Raw genomic sequence first — 25,253 nt, 5'->3', positions numbered from 1 at the left:
CTGTCCTTAAAAACAAAACAGGAAACTCATTAAGTTACCAAAGTTACCAAAAACTTAACCATTATATTGGCTATCTAGTAGCATACAGTTATTGGCTATCTGGTAGTGTATGGTAATGTCCTAGGCCTTCACATTCACTCACTACTCATTCACTGATTCACCTACAATAACTTCCAGTCCTGCAGGGTCCATTCATGGTAAGTGTGTCCTATACAGGTGCACCATTTTTTATCTTTTAACCATATTTTTACTGTACCTTTTCTATATTTAGATACACAGATAATTACCATTGTGCTACAACTACATACAGTACTCCACATAGCATGCTATACAGGTTGGTAGCCTAGAAGCAATACCAAATAGTCTAGTTGTATGGTAGGCTATACCACTTAGGTTTGTGTAAGTATACCCTATGATGTTTGTACAAGGATGCAATCACCTAATGACACATGGCTGTACACTCTACATTATTGTCCCACATCAATTCTGGCAAAGTTATACCTTCCCAGGAAAATGGAAGCTTCCAGCTTGGAATCCTCCCATAATCTGCACTACGCATCTCTTTGTTTGGTTGACCCTTAACTGCATCCTTCCCTACAATAGATCATAACCATGAGTATAACAGATTTCGCAGGATTCTCTAAGACCTTCTAGTGAATTATGAAACCTCAAGGTGGCTAGGGGAGCCTTGCAAACTTGCAGCTGATGTCAGAAGTGAGGGTGGTTTTGTGTATCCCTATACCTTTAACTTTGTAGCTGGACCCTAACTCACTGCAGTAGGTATCAGATGTGTGGAGCAGCACTAGCAGTCTGGAGGACTGTGCCCTCAAACCATGCTGTCTGGCTAACTCTAAGTACAATGACACACATAACAACAATGGAAAAGATCATCCCACTTTGGGAAATGATTCTATAATTATTTGTATGTGCCTATTACAAAGAGTTTGAAGTTAAATCTAAATAGTAGATAAAGCAATGCAGTCAATCCTAATTTCATAATTATGCCGGCTGCCTGGAATATGACTTTTTATCTATAATTACATATCAGAAAGCTTACTTCAATGATGCTTTTGGGTCACTCTCTGACCTCATCTCCTAGCAGTCTATCCCTTACCCACTAAGCTCCAGTTGTGCTCCCTGCCTCACTGTGCCTCAAAGTGCCAAGCTGTTCACTCTACCAGACAGCTATATCCTTCTCCAAATATCCACATGCTTCTTTATTTTATTCAGGTGTGCCCAGCCTCACCTCAGAAAAGTCTTTCTTGGCATTCCTATCCAAGATAGCACCATTATACTCCATGAACTTACCCTGTCCTGTTTTAATTCATGGCACTCATTACCACCTGATCCACACCCTGCTCTCATGAAGCTTTCATCCCAGTCAGTGGAGCCAGATCAGAATGTAAAATCCCTCCAGTAGAAAAATTTGACTATTTTATTTTTACTATGCCCTCATTCTCTAGAAGAATGCCTTATACAAAGTTGATGTTCAACATACAAGGGCAGAAAAAAATGTTTATCTATTTTTTAAGGACCTAACTCTGATCCAATCTCCTGAACAACGCTACAAATATCATCTCAATTTTATAGATTATGAAATTGTTACACAGTCACACACCTAAGTTGTTCATGACCTAGATTTTTTTCATCATGGTGTTCCTATCATCTTTGTATTATACACAAAACATAGAGTCCTTGTATTATACACAAAACAATTGAGATATCATATTTTGAAATAAGACATTAGGTAAATTTCAGACATTAGGTAAATCCATTGACAGAAGCTATCAAAATATTTTACAATATGTCACCAAAATCTATACATAAGAGTTTGTTACCTGTCCTTAAAAATGAAACAGAAAACTCATTAAGTTATCAAAGTTACCAATAACTTAATCATTATATTGGCTATCTACAATCACAAATGAAAAAGAGATCCGTGTGTTGAGAAAATACTTTTGGGAATCCTTTTAAATGTTTATTTTAAAATCTATAGCAGGCATGATCAATTATTATTTTTCAAAAGCAAGCTTCTTATGCCAAGACTGATTTTTTTTTTAATCCTGAGCTATGGCAGCTTCAATAAAGTCTGCCAGCAGAAGATATACAGCCCAGGTTGAAACAGATGGCATAATGAAATTTGTGACAGGCTGAGGATCCCACACACCAAGACCTAATGGCTATGGTATGTTAGCATAGGAAAAAATATTTGGACTTATGCTGTGGTAAGCCAGAATTAACAAATCACATTCCGAGAATAGAGAGTCTGTCTATAAGAAATTCACAGTAAAACAGAAGCTCTGATATTATGGAAGATTAGGTATAAAGGCATTCTAAGAGTAAAGTTGGTGGGAGCAGAACAAATAAAATATTACAAAATGAGAACTGCATAAAAGTATTTAATATCAATTGTCATCTCCTAATGTGTCAAAGGTTTGAGGAAGGTCAATGACTCCTACTGCTTCATCCCTGACCTTGATGTCTACATAAACGTAAAAGCAAAGGTTAGAGAGATCACATATCTAAAAATTACTATTTAATTATACCACCATACAAAAGTCTTGTTTATAAACTGGCAAATTTATACTCAAAAGAAAAAGCAGAAAGGCACCTTTGATTATGCTATAATTGTTTATCAAAATGGCTTTCTGAACTATAATCTATTTGAGGAACAGGATGCATCTAATTTGCCTTGATAGGTCTGTTCATAGTAGTCATGCTATAAATGTTTAATGAAGAGATCTTGATTCTCACCCTTGGTTTATAGAATATAAAATAAGCAAAAGAAAATATAAATATCTGGCAGTTTTTATATAAGATTAACAATCTGTAATTTATGGAAGTTGCTAGTAAATAAGCAAGAGTCACTAAATAATTATCTGTTTTCTGTTTAACTTCTGGCTGAACATTTCAGTCTAAAAGGGGTTTCTATATATTTAGTAAATAAATATACATTAATTTATGGATTTTAATTAGTGCTATTTCCTAAAGCAAAACTTAATATTATGAAAGTTATTTAGAAGTTTGCAAATTCTATGTGAAAGGGCAAGCTAAAACCCCTTCTCAGTATTTAAAAGTATAGGAAAAGTCCTCTTACAAGATACAGTCAGAACCAGTATTGGTTCACATACTAAAAAAGGGCAGATAGAGCAGAAATCATAACAAAGAAAAAATATGTACCTTGCTTTAACTGAAAACACACGTATGTTCATTTGTATATAGAATTTGGTCATACATGTAACTTATTCAATCTGGCTTACCATAGCATAAGTCCAAATACTTTTTTCTATGCAAACATACCATCGCCATTAGATCTTGGTGTGCAGGATCTTCAGCCCGTAACAAATTTCATAATCATAAATATATTTTAGCATAAATATGTTTTATAGTTTGATCGAACATAACTAACAATTTCACCACCAAGTGTTTTGTCAAGTCACCTATACAGTTTTTCAAAATAATTTAAATACATTTTCATATAAAAATATTCATGTCATAAATTTTTATATTATATATTAAAGTCATGCAATTATAAAATAAATACAATTGGCACAAACAGCTTTAAAAATGACTTTTTGACAAATGCACATTTAGCTGGTAAAAGCTACCAAAGGACACAAACTAGAGAATGTCTGAATAGACAAGTGTTTAGTGCCCCAGGTAACACTCAATATGCCTTCCAGAAGAAATGGACAGTATCTTCTTAGCAAATACCTCATTTGCAGGTGTTCTAGGAGAGCTGCTTCTAGAACAGCATCCAAGAAAACATAATTATCTTTAGTTCTACATACAATTAAGGTCACTCTGTGTGAAAAACTGTATCAGAGTAACCTTTCCACTGAGAACAATTAAAACTGTATATAGAAGATATTTAAAAACATACACACACACACTTTACAGGTATCAAAAAGAAACCAACACTTCTGCCATACTGTATTGATGCAAAGCAAAGCAGTACATCCGACCCACACCAAAGAAGAAGGGACTATACAGGAGCATGAATGCCAGAGGGAAGAAAATATTGTCCATCTTAGAGGCTGACTAGCATTATGGTATATCACAGCAAAACAGCTAAAAGCCAGAAAGAAAATCTTAAAAGCCACTAGAGAAAAAGGCAACTGATCTTCAAAGAAGAATAAAACCAACAGCTGACTTCTCAAGAAAAACAATGAAAGCCAGATGTTAACAAGATGATTAAAAAACAAAAAGATAAAAATACTTGACAATCTAGATTTTTCACACCACACACCACAGATACGCACACACAACTACAAACATACCCCACACACAGTTGCCTTAGATTTGTGCAAAAGAAATACCAAAGTAAAATCATGGGCAGAAAAAAAATTAGATAGAATATCCGTAAGCAGAAAATATTAGAGCACAAAAAAGGGCTTAAAAATGTAAAGCAGTAGGAATTCCTTAAAACAATTAATAATCTAAACTTATGGACCTTTAAATGTATGTGTAATTAAAGAACGTACAATTACACAAAAAGTAAGAGTACAGTAAACAAAGTGGAAGTGTTTTAAGTTCCTTGCATTTTTTGGAAACTGGTAAAAGTACTAATTAAAGTAGAATCAAGTAAGTCAAGAATACATATATCTGACATATGACTCATATCTAGAATATTTAAAGAAAATTCAAAATTCGACAGTTAAAAAACCCCAATTAGAATATGAGCAAAAAACAGATATTTCATCAAAGAGAAAATATGGCTGGCAAATAAATACATAAAAGAAGTTTAATGTCATTAGCCATTAAAGAAATTGCAAACTAAAATCACAAAGAGATATCACTACACACCTATCAGAATGGTGAGGATATAGAGAAGCTGGATTGCTCATACATTGCTGGTGGAAATGTAAAATGGTACACCCCACTGAAAAATAGTTTGGCAGTTTCTAAAAACAACTAGACATGCAATTACCATAAAATCTAGCAACTGCACTCCTGGGTATTTGTTGTAGAGAAATAAAAACCTAGGTCCACACAAAATCCATACACAATTGCTCACAGAAGCTTATATAAATAGTAAAAACCTGAAAACAAAATATCCCTCAATAGGTACATCCAATACCATAAAATACTACTGAAGAATAAAAAGAAAAAGAAAAATATTAATATACACAACTTCAAGATATCAAGAGCATTATGCTGCATGAAAACAAGCCAATCTCTAAAGGTCACATACATTATGATTTTATTTTTGTAACATTCTTGAAATGACAAAATCATAGAAATGAAAAATGAATTAAAGGTTGCCAGGGGCTATAAATGTGGGAAAGGGGTTAAGTATGACTATAAAAGAGTAGAATAAGGGAGATCTCTGTGGTGATAAAATAGATCTGATCTTAATTGTGGGGATAGCTAGGTAAATCTATGTAAGTAAAAACAAAAATGACACAAATTGAAAAAATTTACATATATTGTACCCAATGTCAGTTTCTTGGTTTTGATATTTTATTGTAATTATTGAGATATAACCCTTGGCAAGAAAGTTGGTGATATGTACAGGACCTCTCTATATTTTAAAATTCCTTTGAGTCTATAAGTATTTCAAAATAAAAATTTATTTAAACATTGACTCAAATACGTCAAGGATACATGCTATAATCTTCAGGGTAACCACTAAAATAATAATAAAGTATAAACAGTTAACAGAAAGAGAAAATGAAATAAAAGTATTTGTTACAAAAAAGACAAAAATAAAAAAGACAAAAATTAATATAAAAGACAAAAAGATGATAGGCTTAAACAGGAATTTATCAATGATTACATTAAATATGAACAGGTTAAATTTTAGTCTCTTAGTTTAGATTGTCGGACTAGATTACAAACAAAACCAAACATATGCTGTTTACCAAAGATGCAAATTAAGGAAAAAATGCAAGTAAAGAGACGGAAAAAAGATATACCATGCATACAATAACCAAAAGAAACATGGTATAGCCACACTAATATCAGACAAGTGGACTTTAAGGCAAGAGGCATTACTAGACATAAAGAGAAATAATTTATAAAGAATCAATTCAGTGGAAATATCAAACAAACTTAGTAATAATAAAAATATGATCTCAAAACATGTAGGGCAAAATAATTCAGAATGCCAAATGTGAAACAGACAAATCCAAAATAATTACTAGAGATTATAATACACCTCTCTCAGTAACTGATAGAATAAATCAATGAGGATATAGAAGGTCCGAACAACATTCTAGATAATGTTGACCTAACTGACATTTACATATTGTACTCAACAACTGCTGAATACATGCTTTTTTCAAGAACGTAAGAAATATTTATCTAGATAAACTATAGTTCTATTTAAGCAGTCTCAATAAATCTCATGGAACTGATATCATACAGATGATATTCTCTCATTACAGTGGAATTCAGTTGGAAATCAACAAAAGAAAGATAACTAAACTAAAAAATGTGGTCAATTAAGCAATGCATTTCTAAGTAAGCCATGAGTCAAAGAAGTGACAATGCAAAATTAAGTCTAGGCATGGTGACTCACACCTGTAATCCTAGCACTTTGGGAGGTCAAGGCAAGAAGATTGCTTAAGCCCAGGAATTTGATGACAGTTTGGGTAACAAACTGAGACCTCATCTCTACCAAAAAAAAAAAAAAAAAAAAAAATTAGCCAGGCATGGTGGTCCAAGCCTGTAGTCCCAGCTACTTGGGGTGTTAAGGTGGGAGGATCACTTGAGCCCAGCAAGGTTGAGGCTGCACTGAGCCAAGCTGATGCCATTACACTCTAGTCTGAGTGACAGAGTGAAAGTGGGGCAGGGGAGAGGAGGGGAGGAAAGGAGGAGAAGGGAGGAGGACAGGGGAAGGGGGAAAGAGGGAAGTGAAAGAGGGAGAGAGGAATTTAAAACAAATCTTGAACTGAATGACAATAAAGATACAACACAGTGCATATACTGCATACGATATCCAGAATTGTTGGATATGCAACTAAATAAATGGTTAGAAATATATAAACTTAGATATATTAGGGGGGAAAAGGAAGATGAAATATCAATGAGCTGAGCATTCGAATCAAAAAGCGAAAATAAAACAGAAAACCAAACTCAGAAAAGGAAGAAAATAACATACAATAGAGCAAAAATCAACAAAACACAAAAATGATGCAATGAAGAAATTCAACAAAGCTAAAAGTTGATCTACCATCAATCTTTCCAAAAGTATTTGTGTAACAATCTACAAAAATGACTGCTTAGGATCAAACTTTATTTCATAAAGCATTTTTTGGTAGATTATCAAAATCTATTTTATTATTCTGTTATTCTGATTTACTCTCAATACATAGTACAGCAGGAAGAATAAAATGACCAAAATGCTTATGCATATTTGATAGATACTATACTCTATCATCTAAAAGCTAAAATATATGTTACCTTAAATTAGGTTACTAGGTAAAAATGACCACTGCATTTGCAACCCTAGTTTTGGTAAATTGTTTAAAAGCTTACAGACATACATTGCTAGTTCAATTTCCCATGTTTTTTGTTGTTGTTGTTGTTTATTTGTTACACCTTATTGTAATGAGAGGCAAGAAATAAGGCATTTTTCAGGGAATTTGCCATAACAGACACATCTCTTAGAAATGCAGACTTTTTGTAAATCATGTACCTTGCATTTTCTTCTTACAGAGAAAAAAATGTGCTTATTTTCTTGTGAATTTACCAAAAATGCTGTAAAACACTCTTTGGAACTGATCTCAACTATAAAATACAAAGATAGGATGCTGAGATCATTCAATAAAAAACATCACCTAAAATGATAACAATCACAAGAAAATTTTTTTTATACATGATAGGACTCCATTTCAAGTTTGGAACCCAGCGAGGCCTCCTCTTCCATAAATCTTTCAGTGAAATACTGATTAAAGCACAGCTCTGATGCATTATTGAACAGGCAAACCCTAGCACAGTAATTGATGGTGGCACTCTGATTTAATGATCCTTATTTTTAAAGCTAATTAAAGAAATTGAACTGCATGTTCAAAGGCGATTAGCTTAATGTGACAAAACTATTTTGGACATAAAGTAGCTCCTAGCTCCTGAACTAAATGAGACACAAAATGGAGCAATAAGTTATAAGAAGGGAAAACAATATTTTCAAATAGAACAAACACAATTTTACATTTTCTATGAGAACTTCCTTTCATTCATTCAAGTATTTACTGAGCATCTAAAATGTCTTAAGCATCACTAGGTGATAGGGGTAGTAATTAAAGTGACAAAATGATTTCCATAATCACTAATGTGTTAAATATCGTATAAAATTACTCTGCTAGGCTTAGTTCACTCAGCTACTGAGATAAGATACCTTTCTGTTCACAGCCATGAATTCTTGAATAGCAAAACAGACAGTGGTTGAGAACACAAAGTATAATTTGCAGATATATTTCAAGTAGCCTTTCACTATCATTTGCTGATAAATTTAAAAGATAGGGTATTCAATTTAGAAAATAAGTCCTTAACCTAAGAATACTGATGCAGTCATTTTTAAGTAATCAAAACGTAAATGTTCTGCACCTGCCCCTATATAGGTATAAATGCATGTTTGTCTTAAAATTCCTTTGTGCTAAAAAAGTTAAAACTGTGAGCTATAAAACTCAAGACAGAAGGAAAAGAGCACTTAAAACTTAAGGAAATAAAGAGTATGTAAGACTCTGACTTTTTCCTTCTTATATTTAGGAAGGTGTACCTGGATGTAACGCTGATTGTTATAACCTGTTAAATGTCAAAATCAAATACAAAACTATAGACTTTATACAATGCTGTCAACTTAAATGGATGAATAAGGAGTTAACAGATTATTTTATGTTTTAGTTTTTATTCAAAGCTGCAAAGATCTTATTCATTCTCGAAATGATATAGAGATATTTATTAAAATCAATCCACAGGACATACTGCACTAAATGCTGGGCTCCAAGCATATTTTATAAACTAGTTTTCTTCTTCTTTAAGAAGGCCTAAGTGACACTAAAACCTTTGGGAATATGCTTAAGTTAAAAAAAAAAATGACTCCCACTTCCTCCAAATTTCATACAATATTTGTGTATAATACTTGTAAAAAGACTGGAAAATAACTTGAAGTTAAAACATAGTTTTGTTTTAAATTATTTGCATTATTGTTATAAAAAAAATTGTTTACCTTCTTTTTAAAAAAGTTAGCTCCTACAATGAAGTAAGACATACCAGGATGTTTTACCTATCCCCTGAGTTTCCACTGAGATCCTAATTTCAAAAATAATGAAGTTTTTTTTTGTAACTTGTTTGATCTTTTTTGATAGTATCTTTATTTTTTATTATTGTTATTGGGTGGGTAGAGGTGTCCAAGGTAAGCTGGAAAAAAAAAAAAAAAAAAAAAAGACTACAAATTCCTTTCAGAGCCTCTCATGAAGAACAATATTCTATTTCCCCACCCTTTAAATCACAAATTCTTGATACAGTAAAACATGTTAATTTTATTAAATCTTGACCCTCAAGTACATGTCTTTTTCATATTCCATGTTTCAAAATGGTAAGTAGGCCAGGGGTGGTGGTTCATGCTTATAATCCCAGCATTTTGGGAGGCTGAGGCGGGTAGATCACTTGAGCCCAGGAGTTCAAGACCAGCTTGAGCAGCGTGGCAAAAGCTCATCGCTACAGAAAAAAAAAAAAAGGAAAAAAAAAAATTAGCCTGGCTAGTGGCACACACCTGTGATCTCAGCTACTCAGAAGGCTGAGGTGGGAGGGTCACCAGAGCCCAAGGTCAAGGGTGCAGTGCCATGAGTGTGCCACTGCTCTCCAGCCCAGTCTATGTGACACAGCAAGACACTGTCACACACACACACACAAAAAAGGTAAGTATAAAGTGTTTCAGCTGCATAATAAATTCAGTGGTTGTCTCACAGAAAAGCACTAATTTCATTGCAAGCTGAAATAGCCTACCCACTTTTTTTTCACAAGCATCATATTTGAAAAAAAAAATTACTGAAAATCAAACTATGATTATGTAAACTTGAGTATAGAAAAGACATTTTCTCAAAGCTAAACAAAGTAAGCCTGTTACTTCAAGAAAAACAACAGACAGTACTTGCTGTCCATAATAAAATTTGAGCTTTCAAGTGAAAATTAGAATTTTGGAACATCTGTATTTACCATCTTGACCCCGACATCTTTCTATAACTTGAATTGATTGATAAGACTGCAACTGATATCAGAAATATAACTTTTTGGTATTATATAATGAAATGTGAAATGTGATTTTTCCATTTTTCAAATTTTCCAAATGACCAATGTAATATAAATTAGGCATTAGTTAAAAAAAAAATTCAAAGATCAACACAAATAGATTTTACTATAGTAGAGAGTGAAGTGCTTACTGATTTGGTTTCAGATTTCACAGTGATATAGGAGTTAAGAAGAAATTACTTAGGCAGATAGTGAGGGTACAGAAGTCCTCGGTAAGGTTTCCCAGAAAAACAGCACCAAAATCATTTTCTTTTCTAACAAAGAGCACCCTGTGAAACCGAGCTGCGGACATAAACAAGCTGGAAGCTTGCACAGGTGAATGCTAGCAGTCGTCCCCATAGGAATACGCTACCTAAGACTAGGCATGTTCAAAATGGCAGCTCTATCTTCTCTTTTTACCAGCCACTTGTACAGTAAGGAGCAGACAAGATGACGAAGGCCAAATGGAAAGTCCACTTGCATAATATGATTAGGGTGGGATGACCAGCCTTCCCCTCGAACTGTGTAAACCTCACACGTGGTCAAACCAATCTGTGAGCCCTACATAAATCACATGCCCCCTCCTCAAGGCTGCCTATAAAATCTGCTGCAGTCTGCCTCCTTACCCCTGCTTTCAGATGCCTCTCTCTGGCAAGAAACTGTTCTCCTCTTTCCTTTCTCCTGCGTATTAAATTTTCCATTCCTTAACCCACCCATATGTGTCCGTGCCCTTAATTTTCTTGGTGCAAGATGATGAACGTTGGGTATTTACCCCAGACAATGATGGTGCTTCAACAGATGGTGCAACTAACCTTTAAGAAACCACCAAAAAGTTGATGCATTACCAAAGAAGGATACCACAATCATCTGAAAAAGCTATACCCCTCCCTTTCCCAGTTTACATATCTGTGAGGCCAGATTTTCTTCACAAACATCAACTAAAACAGCAAATCCAAACAGATTAAATGCAGAAGCAGATGAAAATCTAGTACTCTTCTATTAAGCCACACATTAAAGATATGTGCAAAAATATAAAATAATGCCACTCTGCTCATTAATTTTTAAACATATAAAGGTTTTACTACTGTGATTTTTAAATAAATATTTAAAACATTTCTGAATTTTGATTTCTAACATGGCATATATTGATAGATAAAACCATATAAACAAAAGCTTTTTGCAATCCTTAATAATAATTTATGACTGTAAACTCATCAGAAGACCAAAATGTTTCACAGGATATATATATATATATATAGAAAGAGAGAGAGAATAAACTCTTACTTAATATCACCTACTAATAAATATCAGTACCAGAATATAAATCTGGGTCAGGTTTGTCTCCAACTACTACCAGACCACGTTGCCACAATCTTAGATCAGATAATCATAAGAATCCCTGAAATCACGAGGAAATCCTTAAACTATACTCACTATTCTATTTAAGAAGAAAAAAAAAAAAAAATTGAGTTCTATGATGAAGACCTTGGCTCTGGAGTCCAGCCTGCCTGGCTCTACAACTTAACCTGTCTGTGCCTCCATTTCCCTATCTATAAAATGAGGAAAATCATATTACTTACTTTATAGTACTGTTGTAATGATAAAACGATTAACTATAATAGAACTAGGACAGTTCCAGGCACAGAGTATGACTTTATGCTACGATAATGATAAGTGATCTACCTTTTCAATGTCTTGCTAAGAGAAAAGGTAGCATCTCCAAAATAACTTCAGTTATTTGGTCAATTTATTTATTTTAAAAATTAGTTGCCTGGCAAGGAAAGATAAATAATGAACAATAGTCTTGAACATTTAAGAATACTTCTGCATTCATTTATTAAGCAATCAGTTTTCGAGCTTAAGTAAAGTATCATATAAGGTACAAGGTATTTAAAGATGAATATGGCACGGATTTTATGCCAAAAGTAGTAAATGGATGTCAAGCAAACCTGAAATACAATTAATTCTAAAGCTCCTTTTTATGCTTGTTAAGAACAAATGGCAAGTGGAATGCAGCATATACCACAGTCTAGGCATGTGTGTTTATGCATATTTACAGAATGTCTTTTCTTTATTTAAATCTCAACAATTCTGTGTTTTCTTAAATTTCCAAAAGAAAAAATTTAAGAAGTGTAGCTTGAGCAAAAATAATATTCTTATCAAGGTATGCTGAAATTTTCTACATCAAAGTGGGGAAGGTATCAAAATTAAGTAAATTAATCTATTTGAAATGCCAAGACAAATAAGTAATTTAGAAACTGAAAATTTAAACAAACAACGTGTTAGAATTTTTGCAGTGTTTTTCCTATCAGTCCCACATTTCCAGGAGACAAAACTGACTCACTGTTCACAATCTGCTTAGAGGAAAATAAAAATAAAATAAAGCCTTACAGAGATGTGTAATTATATAGGAATGGACACATGAAGACTGATGATATTTTGCCACATTCTCTCTCCATTCCATGATTATCTTTAACCAGATCATTCACTTTACCTTTAAAATCTGGCAAAATTATAAATATAACCAGAATCAAAGTACCAGTTTATGTTCAAAAGACTCCATGATTAAAATTTTGGGGAAGAATTCACAGGACATGGCATATTTTATCTTAATGAATTTGAGTTTAGATGACGTTTAGTTTAAGTACATTTCTCTTTAGGGATGTTATTAACTGTTTTTCCATCTATTTGTTTGTTAACATAGAGAACTAGGGGTTCAGAAACAGTGTAATTTATAATAATAACAACAACAACAAAAAAAGACTGGCTTCAGGGTCAGACTGACTTCAAATTCTCCTAAGTCTATCAATGAATAATTGCGTGGGTCAGATTAAGTTATATAAGCTAACCCCTAATTTCCTCACTGGATAAAATAAGAACAAAACCTGCCTCATAGAACTGATGAACTAGTTAAGTGAAGCCAAGTCTATAGGGCATAAGGGCTTCTTGAAAGGTAACTGTAGCCTCAAATGTAAAACAAGGCCTATTATTCTTAAATTTGGAGGTTAAAAAACTCATTTAGGTTATAACCAGTAAATTTCACATTTTTTTCCTTCTTTTCCAAAGACCATTTAACATTGTCACAAAAATACCATACAATTATCACCATTCGCTGTTTTAGACACACATGCATAGCCAATAGCAAGATGGTGTTGCATTTTAATCCAGCACTGTATAAAAAGCTTGAACAGTGCCTTCTTGCCCACGGTAAAACAAAAATTTTAGTCCCTTCAATGGCTCTATATTTACAAACTTTTAGCTAAAGGAACAAACATTTAAAAGCTGTTATTGTACCAAAAATAAAGTATTTGAAATTCCTACAGTAAATAAACTTTACGGTAAATGTAAAAACATAAGAACCACTCATTCTCTTTTAACTTCTCCTAGATAATGTACACTACAGTCTCAAGAAATAGACACTTTGCTGTCAGGTGGCTACAAAGCTCTATCATAAAAGTAAAACTATTTCAGGTGTAAGAAAGACCATTTTCATTTTCATAAGCAACATCAGCTGGGAAGAGTTTCACTCCATTTTTAGATAGTTCTTGTTAATGAAATCAAAGCGTATTTCTTTCTTTTTGTCCTCCTTCCCCTACCAACACCAAGTCATAATTTAACCTAAACATTCTTGGGAGACAGTAGTCATCTTCTCTTTATTTATTGCAAACCTATAAGTGAATCATCTTCCTTTCAGTCTCAAATTAGAAATTATAGGGAAAGAGTCTTTTTTTTTTTTTGTCATTTATGCAAGTAATAAAGAGAGGGAAACACAGGCACTTCTCTTTAAAATATGAATCAAACAAAACAGTATCTTCTGATTGTCAAATTCAAAATAGAGCAAGAAAATGCTCAGTTCACAAAATTTCTCATTTTTCTATCAATCTAAAATAATAAATTTAAGAAATGATTTGATCTGATGCTGTTGCTATTTAAAAGCAACATACTTTGGCCATGAACTATTTGTAGTCTTACAAATCTGTATCTACAGAATAAAGACTCCTCAGAAATGTCCTGGTATAGTGTGTGTTCCACCTAGCAACCCCTGCTTACCTCAGATATTTGCAACTGAACCTCTGAAGTACACATTGACTATCTACATCTCTAAGTTTTCTAGAATTTGCTCCTATTTTGAGCATCAGAAAAAAAAGTGCACACAAAGTATACATTACCTTGTGTGGCCTTGGGCAGAAAAACTATTATGAAATTAGGATGTGACACTGTATTCTTAGAATTAGTAAGATGAAAGAAGTATTCTTTTAAAGAACAGTTAACACATTTTGCAATGATAACTTAAGATCTTACTTATCAAAATGTCATTAAAACCACTACTTTATTTTAGGATGCTTTTTTTTTTTTAGTTAAGACAGAGTCTGGCTCTGTCACCCAGGCTGGAGTGCAGTGGCGTGATACTGGCTCACCACAACCTCCACCTCCCAGTCTCAAGTGATTCTCATGCCTCAGCCTCCCGAGTAGCTGGGATTACAGGTGTGCACCACCGTGCCTAGCTAATTTTTGTATATTTAGTAGAGACGGTGTTTCGCCATGTTGACCAGGTTGGTCTCAAACTCTTGGCCTCAAGTGATCTGCCCACCTCAGCCACTGCACCCAGCCTGTTAGGACGCTTTTATTAGGTTAAAACAAGTGAAGAAATAAAAAACAAAATGATTGCTAAAATAATGTGTACAGTAGAAGGGTTAGAAGATAAAGTAAATATTATTTCAAAGAAAAAAAAACAAAAACGAATGCAAAAGAACAAAGATGATCAACCAACAAACGAAACGTCTTGCTTGAAAAGGTTCTTCACAGTCTGGCTCCATAGTTTCCTCTCCTGCCAATACCCCTCATATAATCTACTGCTCTGATAATACAGGTCTGCACGGGGCTCCATACCAGGGTTTCTCAATCTCAGCAATGCAGACATTATAAACCCAATCATTTTTTGCTGTAAGAGGCTATGCTGTGCATGGAAGAAGGATGTTTAGCAGCATCCCTGAACTCTACCCATTACCAGTCAGTAGCAGCTCCCTTATCCTCCAGTCATGACAATAAGAACTGACTCCAGACATTGCCAAGTTTCCCTTGGGAAGGGAGAGCATAAAATAATCCTCAGTTGAGATCTGCTCTGTATCCCTGTAAACATTGCTCCCTCTACCTGAAATCATTTTCCCCACCTCTGCAGAACTAATTTTTCAAGACCCATCTTCCACGCTACCGCCTCTACTGTGAGGCAAATATAATTTGCCTAGTCAAAGTTACTAATTCCTTCCTCTTTTACTATTCACCTTGCTTTTTTCTATGTTCTATTTTCCCCTCTAAATAGTGAGAGCTTTCATCTTATTATTCTTTGTATTTTTATTAATTTTAGATGTTCAACAAAGGTTGATTATTAAATGAATATGAGAATATGAGCCTCCATGAGATAACCCTCCCACTGCCAAGGGAAACCTAGTTCACTGAATCCCACACTGAACAATACATGGCCTTTCTGTTCTCTCTCTCTTTATTTTTTCTTTTTTCTTTTTTGCCTTTGCTTCTGGGAAACAAATTAAATGACATACTCAATTTCAGTAATCCAAGGTCCTGATATATTTAGTTCTGTGGTATTTTTATTTGGTCTTTGTTGAAGTTTACATTTGAATCATTCATTATTTAATAAGTTTTGCCATCAGAAGTTGCTTCAATTTCTTTTTGAAATATAATCAGGGAAAATTTACAAACGCAGAAATATAAAATCAAAATTTTATGTCATGAAGACCTCATTTCATGAAAAAAATTTCAAAAAAGATCTAGTTACTCTAATCAGCATTTAAGAGTAATTTTCAACCCTGATCCTATGTTAACACAACATCTCTATAGTTATTTCAAGAACTATCATAAATTTTCCAAAGAAAAATCTGCCTTAATTTTGTGTGCATATACATTATGCATCTAGATGATATGTGTGTAAGCCTACACTTTTTGGGAGGAAAGTGAATGAACTATAAACCTAAAAATATTAAACAAACACCACAACAAAACAATAGAAAGCCACACTCCAAAAAGTCTGAAGGTCACTGACAAGGAGAGACCTCCTGAAAATTCCGTGCTCTGAGGCTTATTTGCTATCTAAGCAGCTTTTGCAACCTGACTTATCCACGTTATTTCACAAATCTTAGAATTGGTCTCTGTTGCCATAGCTTTAAAAACAATCTTAGCAATGTCGATTTCTAAGTATTCTTCTAAATTTCTATTGAAATTAATCACTTTAATTCACAGTTTTCCTACAGATAACTCAGTGTAAAAAGATTAATTTAGTGCCTGTGGTCTATTCTTAAGGCAAGGCAATTAATTAATCAAGAAAGTAGCATCCACCTATACTGGACTGGAGAAACTTCATAGAATAAATATGTAAATCCAATATCCTCAAGGCTGACAAGTTTCTATTATTAAACAGCTAACGTGTTTATTTCCCCCATAATAGCTGGATTTTTGTCATGAATACACATTAAGCCCTGTAGTTATCAGCAGTGATGACTAGGTGACAGTGAGGACACTACTTGAGAATTTGCATTTGACAGATCATTGACACATAGTCACAGTTCTTTTTTTTTTCTCTTCACTTAAACAGGAATCATGCAATAGGGAATGAACTACAGCTATTAGAGATTATTCAGGTTTAAGAGCATGGATCCTTTTAGCTGGCATTAGAACAATACACAATGTGGCAGAGTTAAACAGAGACATCAATTATATTCTCAGATCTGTTAATATTTTTGACAATATTTAAATAGCACATGGCTTTTTTGCCCTCTCAGTTATACACCTGTCAAGTGTTTAATTTGCCAAAGGGAAACAGTTTGATTTCTAAGGGCAGTCTTAATACTGAAGAAGCAAATTGAAAAAATTAAACATTATTGAATAGAAGTAATGAGAAGGATCTGAGGGGAAAAAAATTGTAGGCTTAATTCAACACGGCATGTCAGCTATCTGTCATTAATGCAACAATATGATCATGTTCTCCAATATGCTGCATATACCTCAGGCTTTTCAATTATTCAGTCCCTTCTCTAAAAAACAAGAGACTGGTAGAAAAGGAGAATCAGAGGGTTGTATTTTCTAGTAATAGTAAAAAAGATGGAGATAGTAAATTGTACCTGTCATGCATTTAAAATTATACATTTGAAAACCAGTAAGGTATAAGGTAATAAACATAAGCTAGTCATTGGTCAGATTTGTGTAGCCACTGGCTTAAAAGAATAAAACTAATTTTATTCCTCAAATTCATTAATTATTAAACTATAAATATTAATAAATCAACAGCTGGTAAACTACATAGAAAATTTAAGTCTGACATAAGTCTAGAATACTTATATTTAAATTTTAGAATAGAAAATAATATAAGATTTTAAGTTTTTACTCATCATATAAGAAAAAACCTGGTCAACAAATGGAATTGAATTAGTAAAGAACGGAGATTTTAAAGAGTCACAGACACTGTAAAAAGTTATTAATGATTTGAAACAAACAGAAACTCTTGGCATCTAGGGACCAATATTCTACCTTCGGAAACCAAAAAAAAAAAAAAAGAAAGAAAGAGAAGAAGATGTAAGACAGGCTCCAAAGAAAACTGAGTTCCAGTTCTAACTCTACTCTTAATAATCAAATCACTTGACCTCTCTAAGCCATTGTAATCTACAGGTATAAGCCAGATGTTTTCCTTGGTCCCTTTCAGGATTAGTTTTCCTCTGTATATGAAGATGTGAACAAGAAAGCCAAAGTCCAAAAATATGTAAGACATGCCCCACAGAATTCACAGACCTCATAATTTACGTTGTCTTAAAATATATCAGTGCCTATCAACAATAAAACAATAAGATCATGCTGTAGCTAATCTCAGGCTCAACAAATTTGCAAGTGGGTTTCATCTGAATCAGGTGAGACCCTAATAGTCTTAGAGACCATATCATACTTTCATTTGGAAATGATAAAACAAAGTTTAAGAGGCAGGCCTATTTGTACTCTCCTTTCATGAGACATTGTATGCACAAATATTTCTACTTTTATATAAGACTAGCTACAAGGGAAATTTCAACAGTTATCTCCCTAGGCCAGTGGTATTTCCCAACACACTTGCTAGCACACTTTTTGTTTCAATGTTTCTTCTCATTCTAATCATGTTTTCAGAAAATATAATAATAAGAGAAGATACCTGTTCAACTTCTTTACACTCTCTGAAAAAGCAGATAATTTTCCACATCATAATTATGCTTTTATTCAGAATATTGGTTTCTCCAAAAGCTTGTCAATCCATTCTGAAAACCAGTACTGCAAATCAATCTTGCCAGGCTCAGTAGATCACTCCTGTAATCCCAGCACTTTGGGAGGCCAAGGCAGGCAGATCATTTGAGGTCAGGAGTTCAAGACCAGCCTGGCCAACATGGTAAAACCCCCTCTCTACTAAAAACACAAAAATTATCTGTGCATGGTGGTGGCCACCTATGATCCCATCTACTCGGGAGGCTAAGGCAGGAGAATTGCTTGAACCCAGGAGACAGAGGCTGCAGTGAGCCAAGATGACACCACTGCACTCCAGCCTGGGTGACAGAGTGAGACTGTCTCAAAAAACAATAAAATCAGTGTTTTTTCAACAACTTGTAAAGGAGACAAACACAACTACATATAACAAAAACACCTTAAATTCATGATCACAACTTCCAAAACCATTAAATAGAAATTCACTACAGAAAAGTATTTGTGAAGATTCTTCTTGATTTACTTTATCTGCTACAAAACATCTAGTTTAAGAAGTTGCATGACATTAAACAAATTCATTATCTCTTATTATTATTTGTTCTTTTGCATTAGCCATATTTTGGTGCTTTTTTTAACTGGAGCTGTTCTTTCACTCATTTATGGAACTAATCTTCAAGTTTCATTTTTAACCTTTTAAGGCAGAATATTTGCTAACACGTCATCTCTAACCATTTAATTAATGCTAAAGACATTAGAATGAAAACTAACTTGCATTGAAGGCATAATTAGATTGACTTCAAATCTTGAAGATAACCATTTTTAAAATATTTTTTAAAGCACAAGATGGTGATTAAGTTAACTAAGTTCAAAGAACATCTGACTTCAGTTTTCATTCTGTCATTGTGAAATGTTTCAATTTTAATATAAATGCTTGACTTTTTAATGCTCATAATTTTTACAGAACAAAAAAGCACTGTGTTACATTTAGAAGTTCTAATGTTTATCACCATCTGAGCTGTCATGGAAGCAATTGCTACTTACACTCTTTAAAGAAGTGAGAATTGCAATTCCTCTAACTGATGACAATGTAATTATTCCTTTTACTGTCAAAATAGAGGTGATTTCCCTTCCTCACACACATGATTACACATGCAAATCCTGGCTTATCTGAAATCTTGTAAGTATACTGAATGTCCGAATCTAAATGAGCAAGATCACATGAACAATGAGCCTGAGTGATGATGGAAACCAAGTCTAAAGCCAACCATACTAAACATATTTTTATCACCCGTTTTTCCTGTAGAAACTCATTCTTCAGCATCCACACAGCTTTCAACACAATGTCATATCATCTACAATATACAGCAACAACCACTACAAAAATAACTAGGAGGAAAAAAGCCACAGTGAATCTGAATGTCTCATTTGGAGGTTTAAATGACTTCATTAACTATTCATTAACACATAGAAAAATCAGCCTTTCAGAAAAACACAAGCCTTTCACAAGATCTATGCCACGCCGTGAATGCCTGCTTGGGTGAATGATGTCTTACCTGGTCTTTCAGCTGCTGTACAGAAGTCTGAAGGCTCAGAATCTGACTGAAGAGAGGGCTCTGCAGAACTGACTTCAGAAGGCTCAGTTTGTCTTCATTTGCTACATCCCCACGTTCTCGCAGCTTGGTTTGCAAGCGCTCTGCTGCCTGCAGGGCCCGATTTTTGTCTATACCAAAGAGCAGCATTTGTCAGTAACAGGATTCAAAGGACACATGTCCAGCCTATGAGGACTCCATCTTATGAAGATCCTAAAACAGCTTCTATTGAGTGCATAAACTTGTCTCTTTTAAACTGAATAAAAAACTATAGGCCAGGCACAGTGGCTCATGCCTGTAACCCCAACACTTTGGGAGGCTGAGGCAGGCAGATCACTTGAGTTCAGGAGTTCGAGACCAGCCTGGGCAACATGATGAAACCCCGTTTCTATTAAAAATACAAAAAATGAGCTGGATGTGGTGGTGCATGCCTGTCATCCCAGCTACTTGGGAGACTGAGGCAGGAGAATAGCTTGAACTCGGGAGGCAGAGGTTGCAGTGAGCTAAGATCAGGCCACTGTAATCCAGGGTGGGTGACAGAACGAGACTCCATCTCAAAAAAAAAAAAAAAAAAAAAAAAAAGAAAAGAAAACTGTAGAGAAAGTACACATTTTTTAATGGAGTACAAGAATACAAAAAACAAAAAACTGAGTACTTTTTAATACTTTAAACATCTTTCTCCAAAATTAAACAGCAAATAAGATAGTATGTTTATACCTGCTTCGAACCAAACCAATTCAAATAAGTATTGAGCACTGTAAAAATCAGGCACAAAGTTGCCAAAAGTAAATATTTTGAGTAAGTGTGTCCTAATAGTCCTAGCATCTTACAAGCATACTTCTACCAGACAGTTTCTACCACAAATAAGAGTCAAAAATGTCTCCCTGAAACACAGATACATAAACAGATATATATCTTTACAGAGTATTATAAATGAAGCCAAAATTTTTTTCAGTGGAGATTGTTCAGATGTATTACTTAGATTCATGATGGTAACAAGTGCATCTATTTAACTGTATTTGCTGTATCACAGTAACGTTAAAAAGTGGGAATTGGTGGGGCATGGTGGCTCATGCCTATAATCCCAGTACTTTGGGAGGCCGAGGCAGGTAGATTACTTGAACTCAGGAGTTCAAGAACAGCCTGGCCAATACAGCAAAATCTCGTCTCTACTAAAAATACAAAAATTGGACAGGCTAGTGGTATATGCCTGTAATCCCAGCGACTCGGGAGACAGAGGCAAGAAAATCCCTTGAACCTGGGAGGCGGAAGTTACAGCAAGCCGAGATTATGCCACTACACTCCAGCCTGGGTGACAGAGTGAGACTCCATCTCAAAAGAAAAAAAAAAAAAAAGGAATCACCAGAGATACTTTCTATGGCACCAAATCTAAAACTTACAGAAAGGGTGAATAAACATGAATTAATGTTGATCATAAGCATACACATAAATAATATTTACTCATATGCAGAATTTTAAAAACAAATTATGATAAAGATACACATGAGCATCTTATTCTGGGTTATATTTCCCATGGTATCTCAGAATACAAATCTAATATTAATTTCCACATCAATTCTTTGGAAAGTGTGCAACTCAGCACAAAAAAGAATAAAGACTAGAAAACAATGGTTTAAATAATTCTATATTTGCCCTTTGTTTTCCACTTTCCTATGAAGACTTTCCTATGTGGACTAGTAGTTTTTATAGTATGTGGGTTTAGTATAAAATGGAGAGTGAAGGAAATATATATATACATACATTTTCATTACCAGCAGAGTTTATATGCCTATGCCAGGAACAAAAGTCAACATAGTGATCCCCATGATCACAAAAACAGCTCCTTCTCCCTTTACTGCCACTGACTCTCACTCTATACCTCAAACCCACCGCTGTCAAGGTATCTGCCATAATGATTAAGGTGTCAGGGTGAAATCCAAACAGTTTCCATTTAGTCATACCCAAAGAGTTACCTGGAATAGGGTAAGGGACTAGAGTGTAAGCTAATTACATGTATTGTACCACACCTGCTATATCTACCAGTAAATGGTTCTACTTTAAACTAGCCTCTTTAAAACCAAAGAGCAGTGGGAAAAGCAGATTATTAACACATGAGTCTGGGAAATCTAGATATTTCAACCTAAATTATCTCATATAGAAATTAAACTGCCTTAAAGCATCTCTTACCAATTAATAGCAAGAGCTCAGTAGTACTTCACCTGCCTCAAGTAAAGGCAATGATCTTTCCAATGCTTTCCAGGAACAGACATTAACCAGAATTGGGCTGATAAGTCAGAATTGGGCTTACTAAAATCCATAATATGTTTTTAATTTTTGCTTATAAATAATGTGGTTTTTACAAAACTTACAATGAAATTGTCCAAATACAGAAACATATTACCTTAGTACAATGCTAGTGCATAAAAACTTTTTAAGTCTAAGTTATTACAGACAGAATCCCACTATATAAAACACATCATATTTCAAAAATCCCAATGGGAAGAGTTACAATTCTTATAAAAGTAGGCAGAAAAGAATAAGTCTTACCAATAGTTTCCAACATTTTTTCAAAGTTCAGTGTTCTTCTCTACAATGATTAATAATAGCAATTAAAATAGAACTCTGTGGAAAAAAGAAATAAAATGGAATGGTTATGTTTTATCAGAACTTTATATTCTAAAGTTAAATACTCTAAAGAACACTTGATACAACACCAATTCCTTTGACCATTAAAATCTTGTTGATATAACTTAAGACAGTTCTCTTTATAGACAAAAAAAGTAATCATTTTAGGACTTACTCAAAATTATCTTCTATGTATATATTTATCCATAATACTTGCATAATCAGGTAAAAGACAAAAATTCTGTTTTGAATAAGATGGCGGAAGTTTCAAAAAGAAGTTCTCAATACAGACCACTATAATCTTGTATTCACTTATAGATGACCAAGTGTAGAATAAGGAGCTTACTTATCTCCACATAAGAAATTCTGTGGGCAAAAACATAAAAAGTAGAAAATGTGATCCCGTCCTTAAAGGCTCACACCCCTAACTGAGGCTACAATACACACATACCTAGTAGAAATGAACTGTGGGCTGAGCACGGTGGCTCACACCATAATCCCAGCACTTTGGGAGCCAAGATGTGGTCAAGAATTTGAGACCAGCCTGGCCAACATGGTGAAACCCCGTCTCTGCTAAAAATACAAAAATCAGCCAGGTGTGATGGCGCACACCTGTAATCCCAGCTCCTCAGGAGGCTGAGGCAGGGGAATCACTTGAACCCAGGAGGCAGTGGTTGCAGTGAGCCAAGATCGTGCCACTGCACTCCAGCCTGGGCCACAGAACAAGACTCCATGTCAAAAAGAAAAAAAATGGAAAATGAATAAAAGAAATGAATGTGACACTCAAGCAGTACATGAACCACTGGAAGATAATATATTAAATCGTGGATGAAAAACTGAACAAAACAGAGCACAGTGTTAAATTTTTCAAAAGTTCTTAAAATACTCTCCTGACTATAATGTTCTCTTCTTTCCCATTCAAAGAAATCTTCTCAACTCCTCCAATCCACGTATCTCATGTTTCTCTGACAATACTTAACTAGATATTTTGAAGTACTGGATATAGATCTGCATTGCTGACATCCACATCACTAACCCACTCTGAGCCTTTGCTGCCAAACAAATCTGCACAACTATCCCCATAGTTCCATTTCTCTTTTGCCTCATAGAAAACGCTGAATCATCAGGAAGACAGTCAGTAAGTCATTCCTTCAATAGAGAAAAGAAATCTACCACCACACATTCTCATTGTTCATCTGGAAGATAAAATGGGATTCCTCTTAGAAAGGACAAGTTGCCCTGTTACTTCTTTAAGACAAAATTCATTTGGCAAAAGAGGACATATGTGATATAGATGAGCAGAGCTACAGAACATCAATGCCTGCAATTAGCTCTGTCTAATAACAGAACAGTACATATTGACTTGCCTTATCCCAATTTAGAATATACTATTTGAAACATTAACTCCACTTCAAATGTCAAATAGCTTAACTACCGGCACTTGTTTTTAAAACTGCCTTTGTGTCAAGAAAAGAGGACACTAGCTCTGACCTGGAATTGAAATCTAAATAGAAGTATGGCCTTGATCAAGGGACCATCATCTCAACCTTAGTTTCCTTAAAAACACATTCATTGCATATATTTTGGAAAATGAGATAAAGTATGCCAATTCCCAGCTCACATCATAAGTTGTAACTATGATATATTTACTCAAGATTAATGCTGAGTCCATATAGTCCATATAGATGGGCATTCCAAGGCCAAGCATTACATTATTTCATGAAGGCCTAATACAGGGAAATATTAACAAATGAATTGGTGATATTTTTTACTCTTATTTACAAAGAGAATATAATACTCTTCCATTAAACAGCCTTCTATTAGCCACTCCCCTTCTCAAAAATAATTAACTTCTGCAATTAAAACACAAAAATAGGGCTGGGCATGGTAGCTCACACCTGTAATCCCAGCAGATCACTTGAACTCAGGAGTTTAAGACCAGCCTGGCCAACATGGTGAAACCCTGTCTCTACCAAAAATACAAAAATTAGCTGGGCATGATGCATGCGCCTACAGTCCCAGCTGCTCTAAGTTGAGGCAGGAAATCACCTGAATAAAGACACCCCAATATAAGCAAGCCCAGGGCTACAAAGGCATATTTAATCACCCAGTAGGAAGCTTGATAGCAATGAAGAAGCATGGACTAGAGAGTCTGATGACCTGAATTTAAATTTCAACTAGCTATATGCCCTCATTAAGTCACTTTTCTGAACCTGAATCTCTATTTACAAATGAATGATGTTTATAATGTTTTGAAAGGATAAAATTATCCATGTGTTTGGTATGCACAGAAAAAATTCAAAAGATAGACAGTGTTCATGAAATACATGGGAGGTAGATCTCAAATTTAGAAGCTCACTGATTTATGAGAAGTCTGCAGAGAAAGGACAGCGTAGGCAGTTCCTAATTGAGAAAAACACTGTTGTTGGAAAGTTCACCTACAAGTCAGTTATGTTAAAACAGAATTACTTTTTCGTCCCCCAAAACACAAAGATTAAAAAAAAAAAAAATAGCTCCCAGACAAGAGAGCTCTACTCTTTCGTATTTCAATGTTTGTGTTTTTTTTAATTACAC

At 34.4% G+C, this 25,253-nt stretch overlaps 1 protein-coding gene across 20 annotated transcripts in view; it reads right to left on the bottom strand.

The window, feature by feature from the left end:
• The window catches only part of MPDZ (multiple PDZ domain crumbs cell polarity complex component), a 165,520-nt gene that overhangs the window by 114,440 nt on the left and 25,827 nt on the right, over positions 1–25,253 (bottom strand). For 18 of the 20 annotated variants that reach the window (XM_032300209.1, XM_032300210.1, XM_032300215.1 and 15 more), the window contains exons 2-3: positions 22,602–22,676; positions 20,019–20,185 (exon numbers count right to left, since the gene is read on the bottom strand). In XM_032300209.1, the coding sequence (XP_032156100.1) occupies positions 20,019–20,185; positions 22,602–22,617 (183 nt within the window). In that variant the 5' untranslated portion in view covers positions 22,618–22,676. Of the gene's footprint in view, positions 1–3,300; positions 3,325–20,018; positions 20,186–22,601; positions 22,677–25,253 lie in introns of those variants that run through there. The other 2 variants (XM_032300221.1, XM_032300212.1) reach the window with 2 other exon arrangements.

Source organism: Sapajus apella, unplaced genomic scaffold (genome assembly GCF_009761245.1).
Source record: "Sapajus apella isolate SASKATOON/1434 unplaced genomic scaffold, GSC_monkey_1.0 scaffold42, whole genome shotgun sequence".
In the NCBI taxonomy this organism is placed as follows: Eukaryota; Metazoa; Chordata; class Mammalia; order Primates; family Cebidae; genus Sapajus; species Sapajus apella.
The sequence above is the reverse complement of the archived record's forward strand: the minus strand, read 5'-3'. Positions and strand labels throughout refer to the sequence as shown.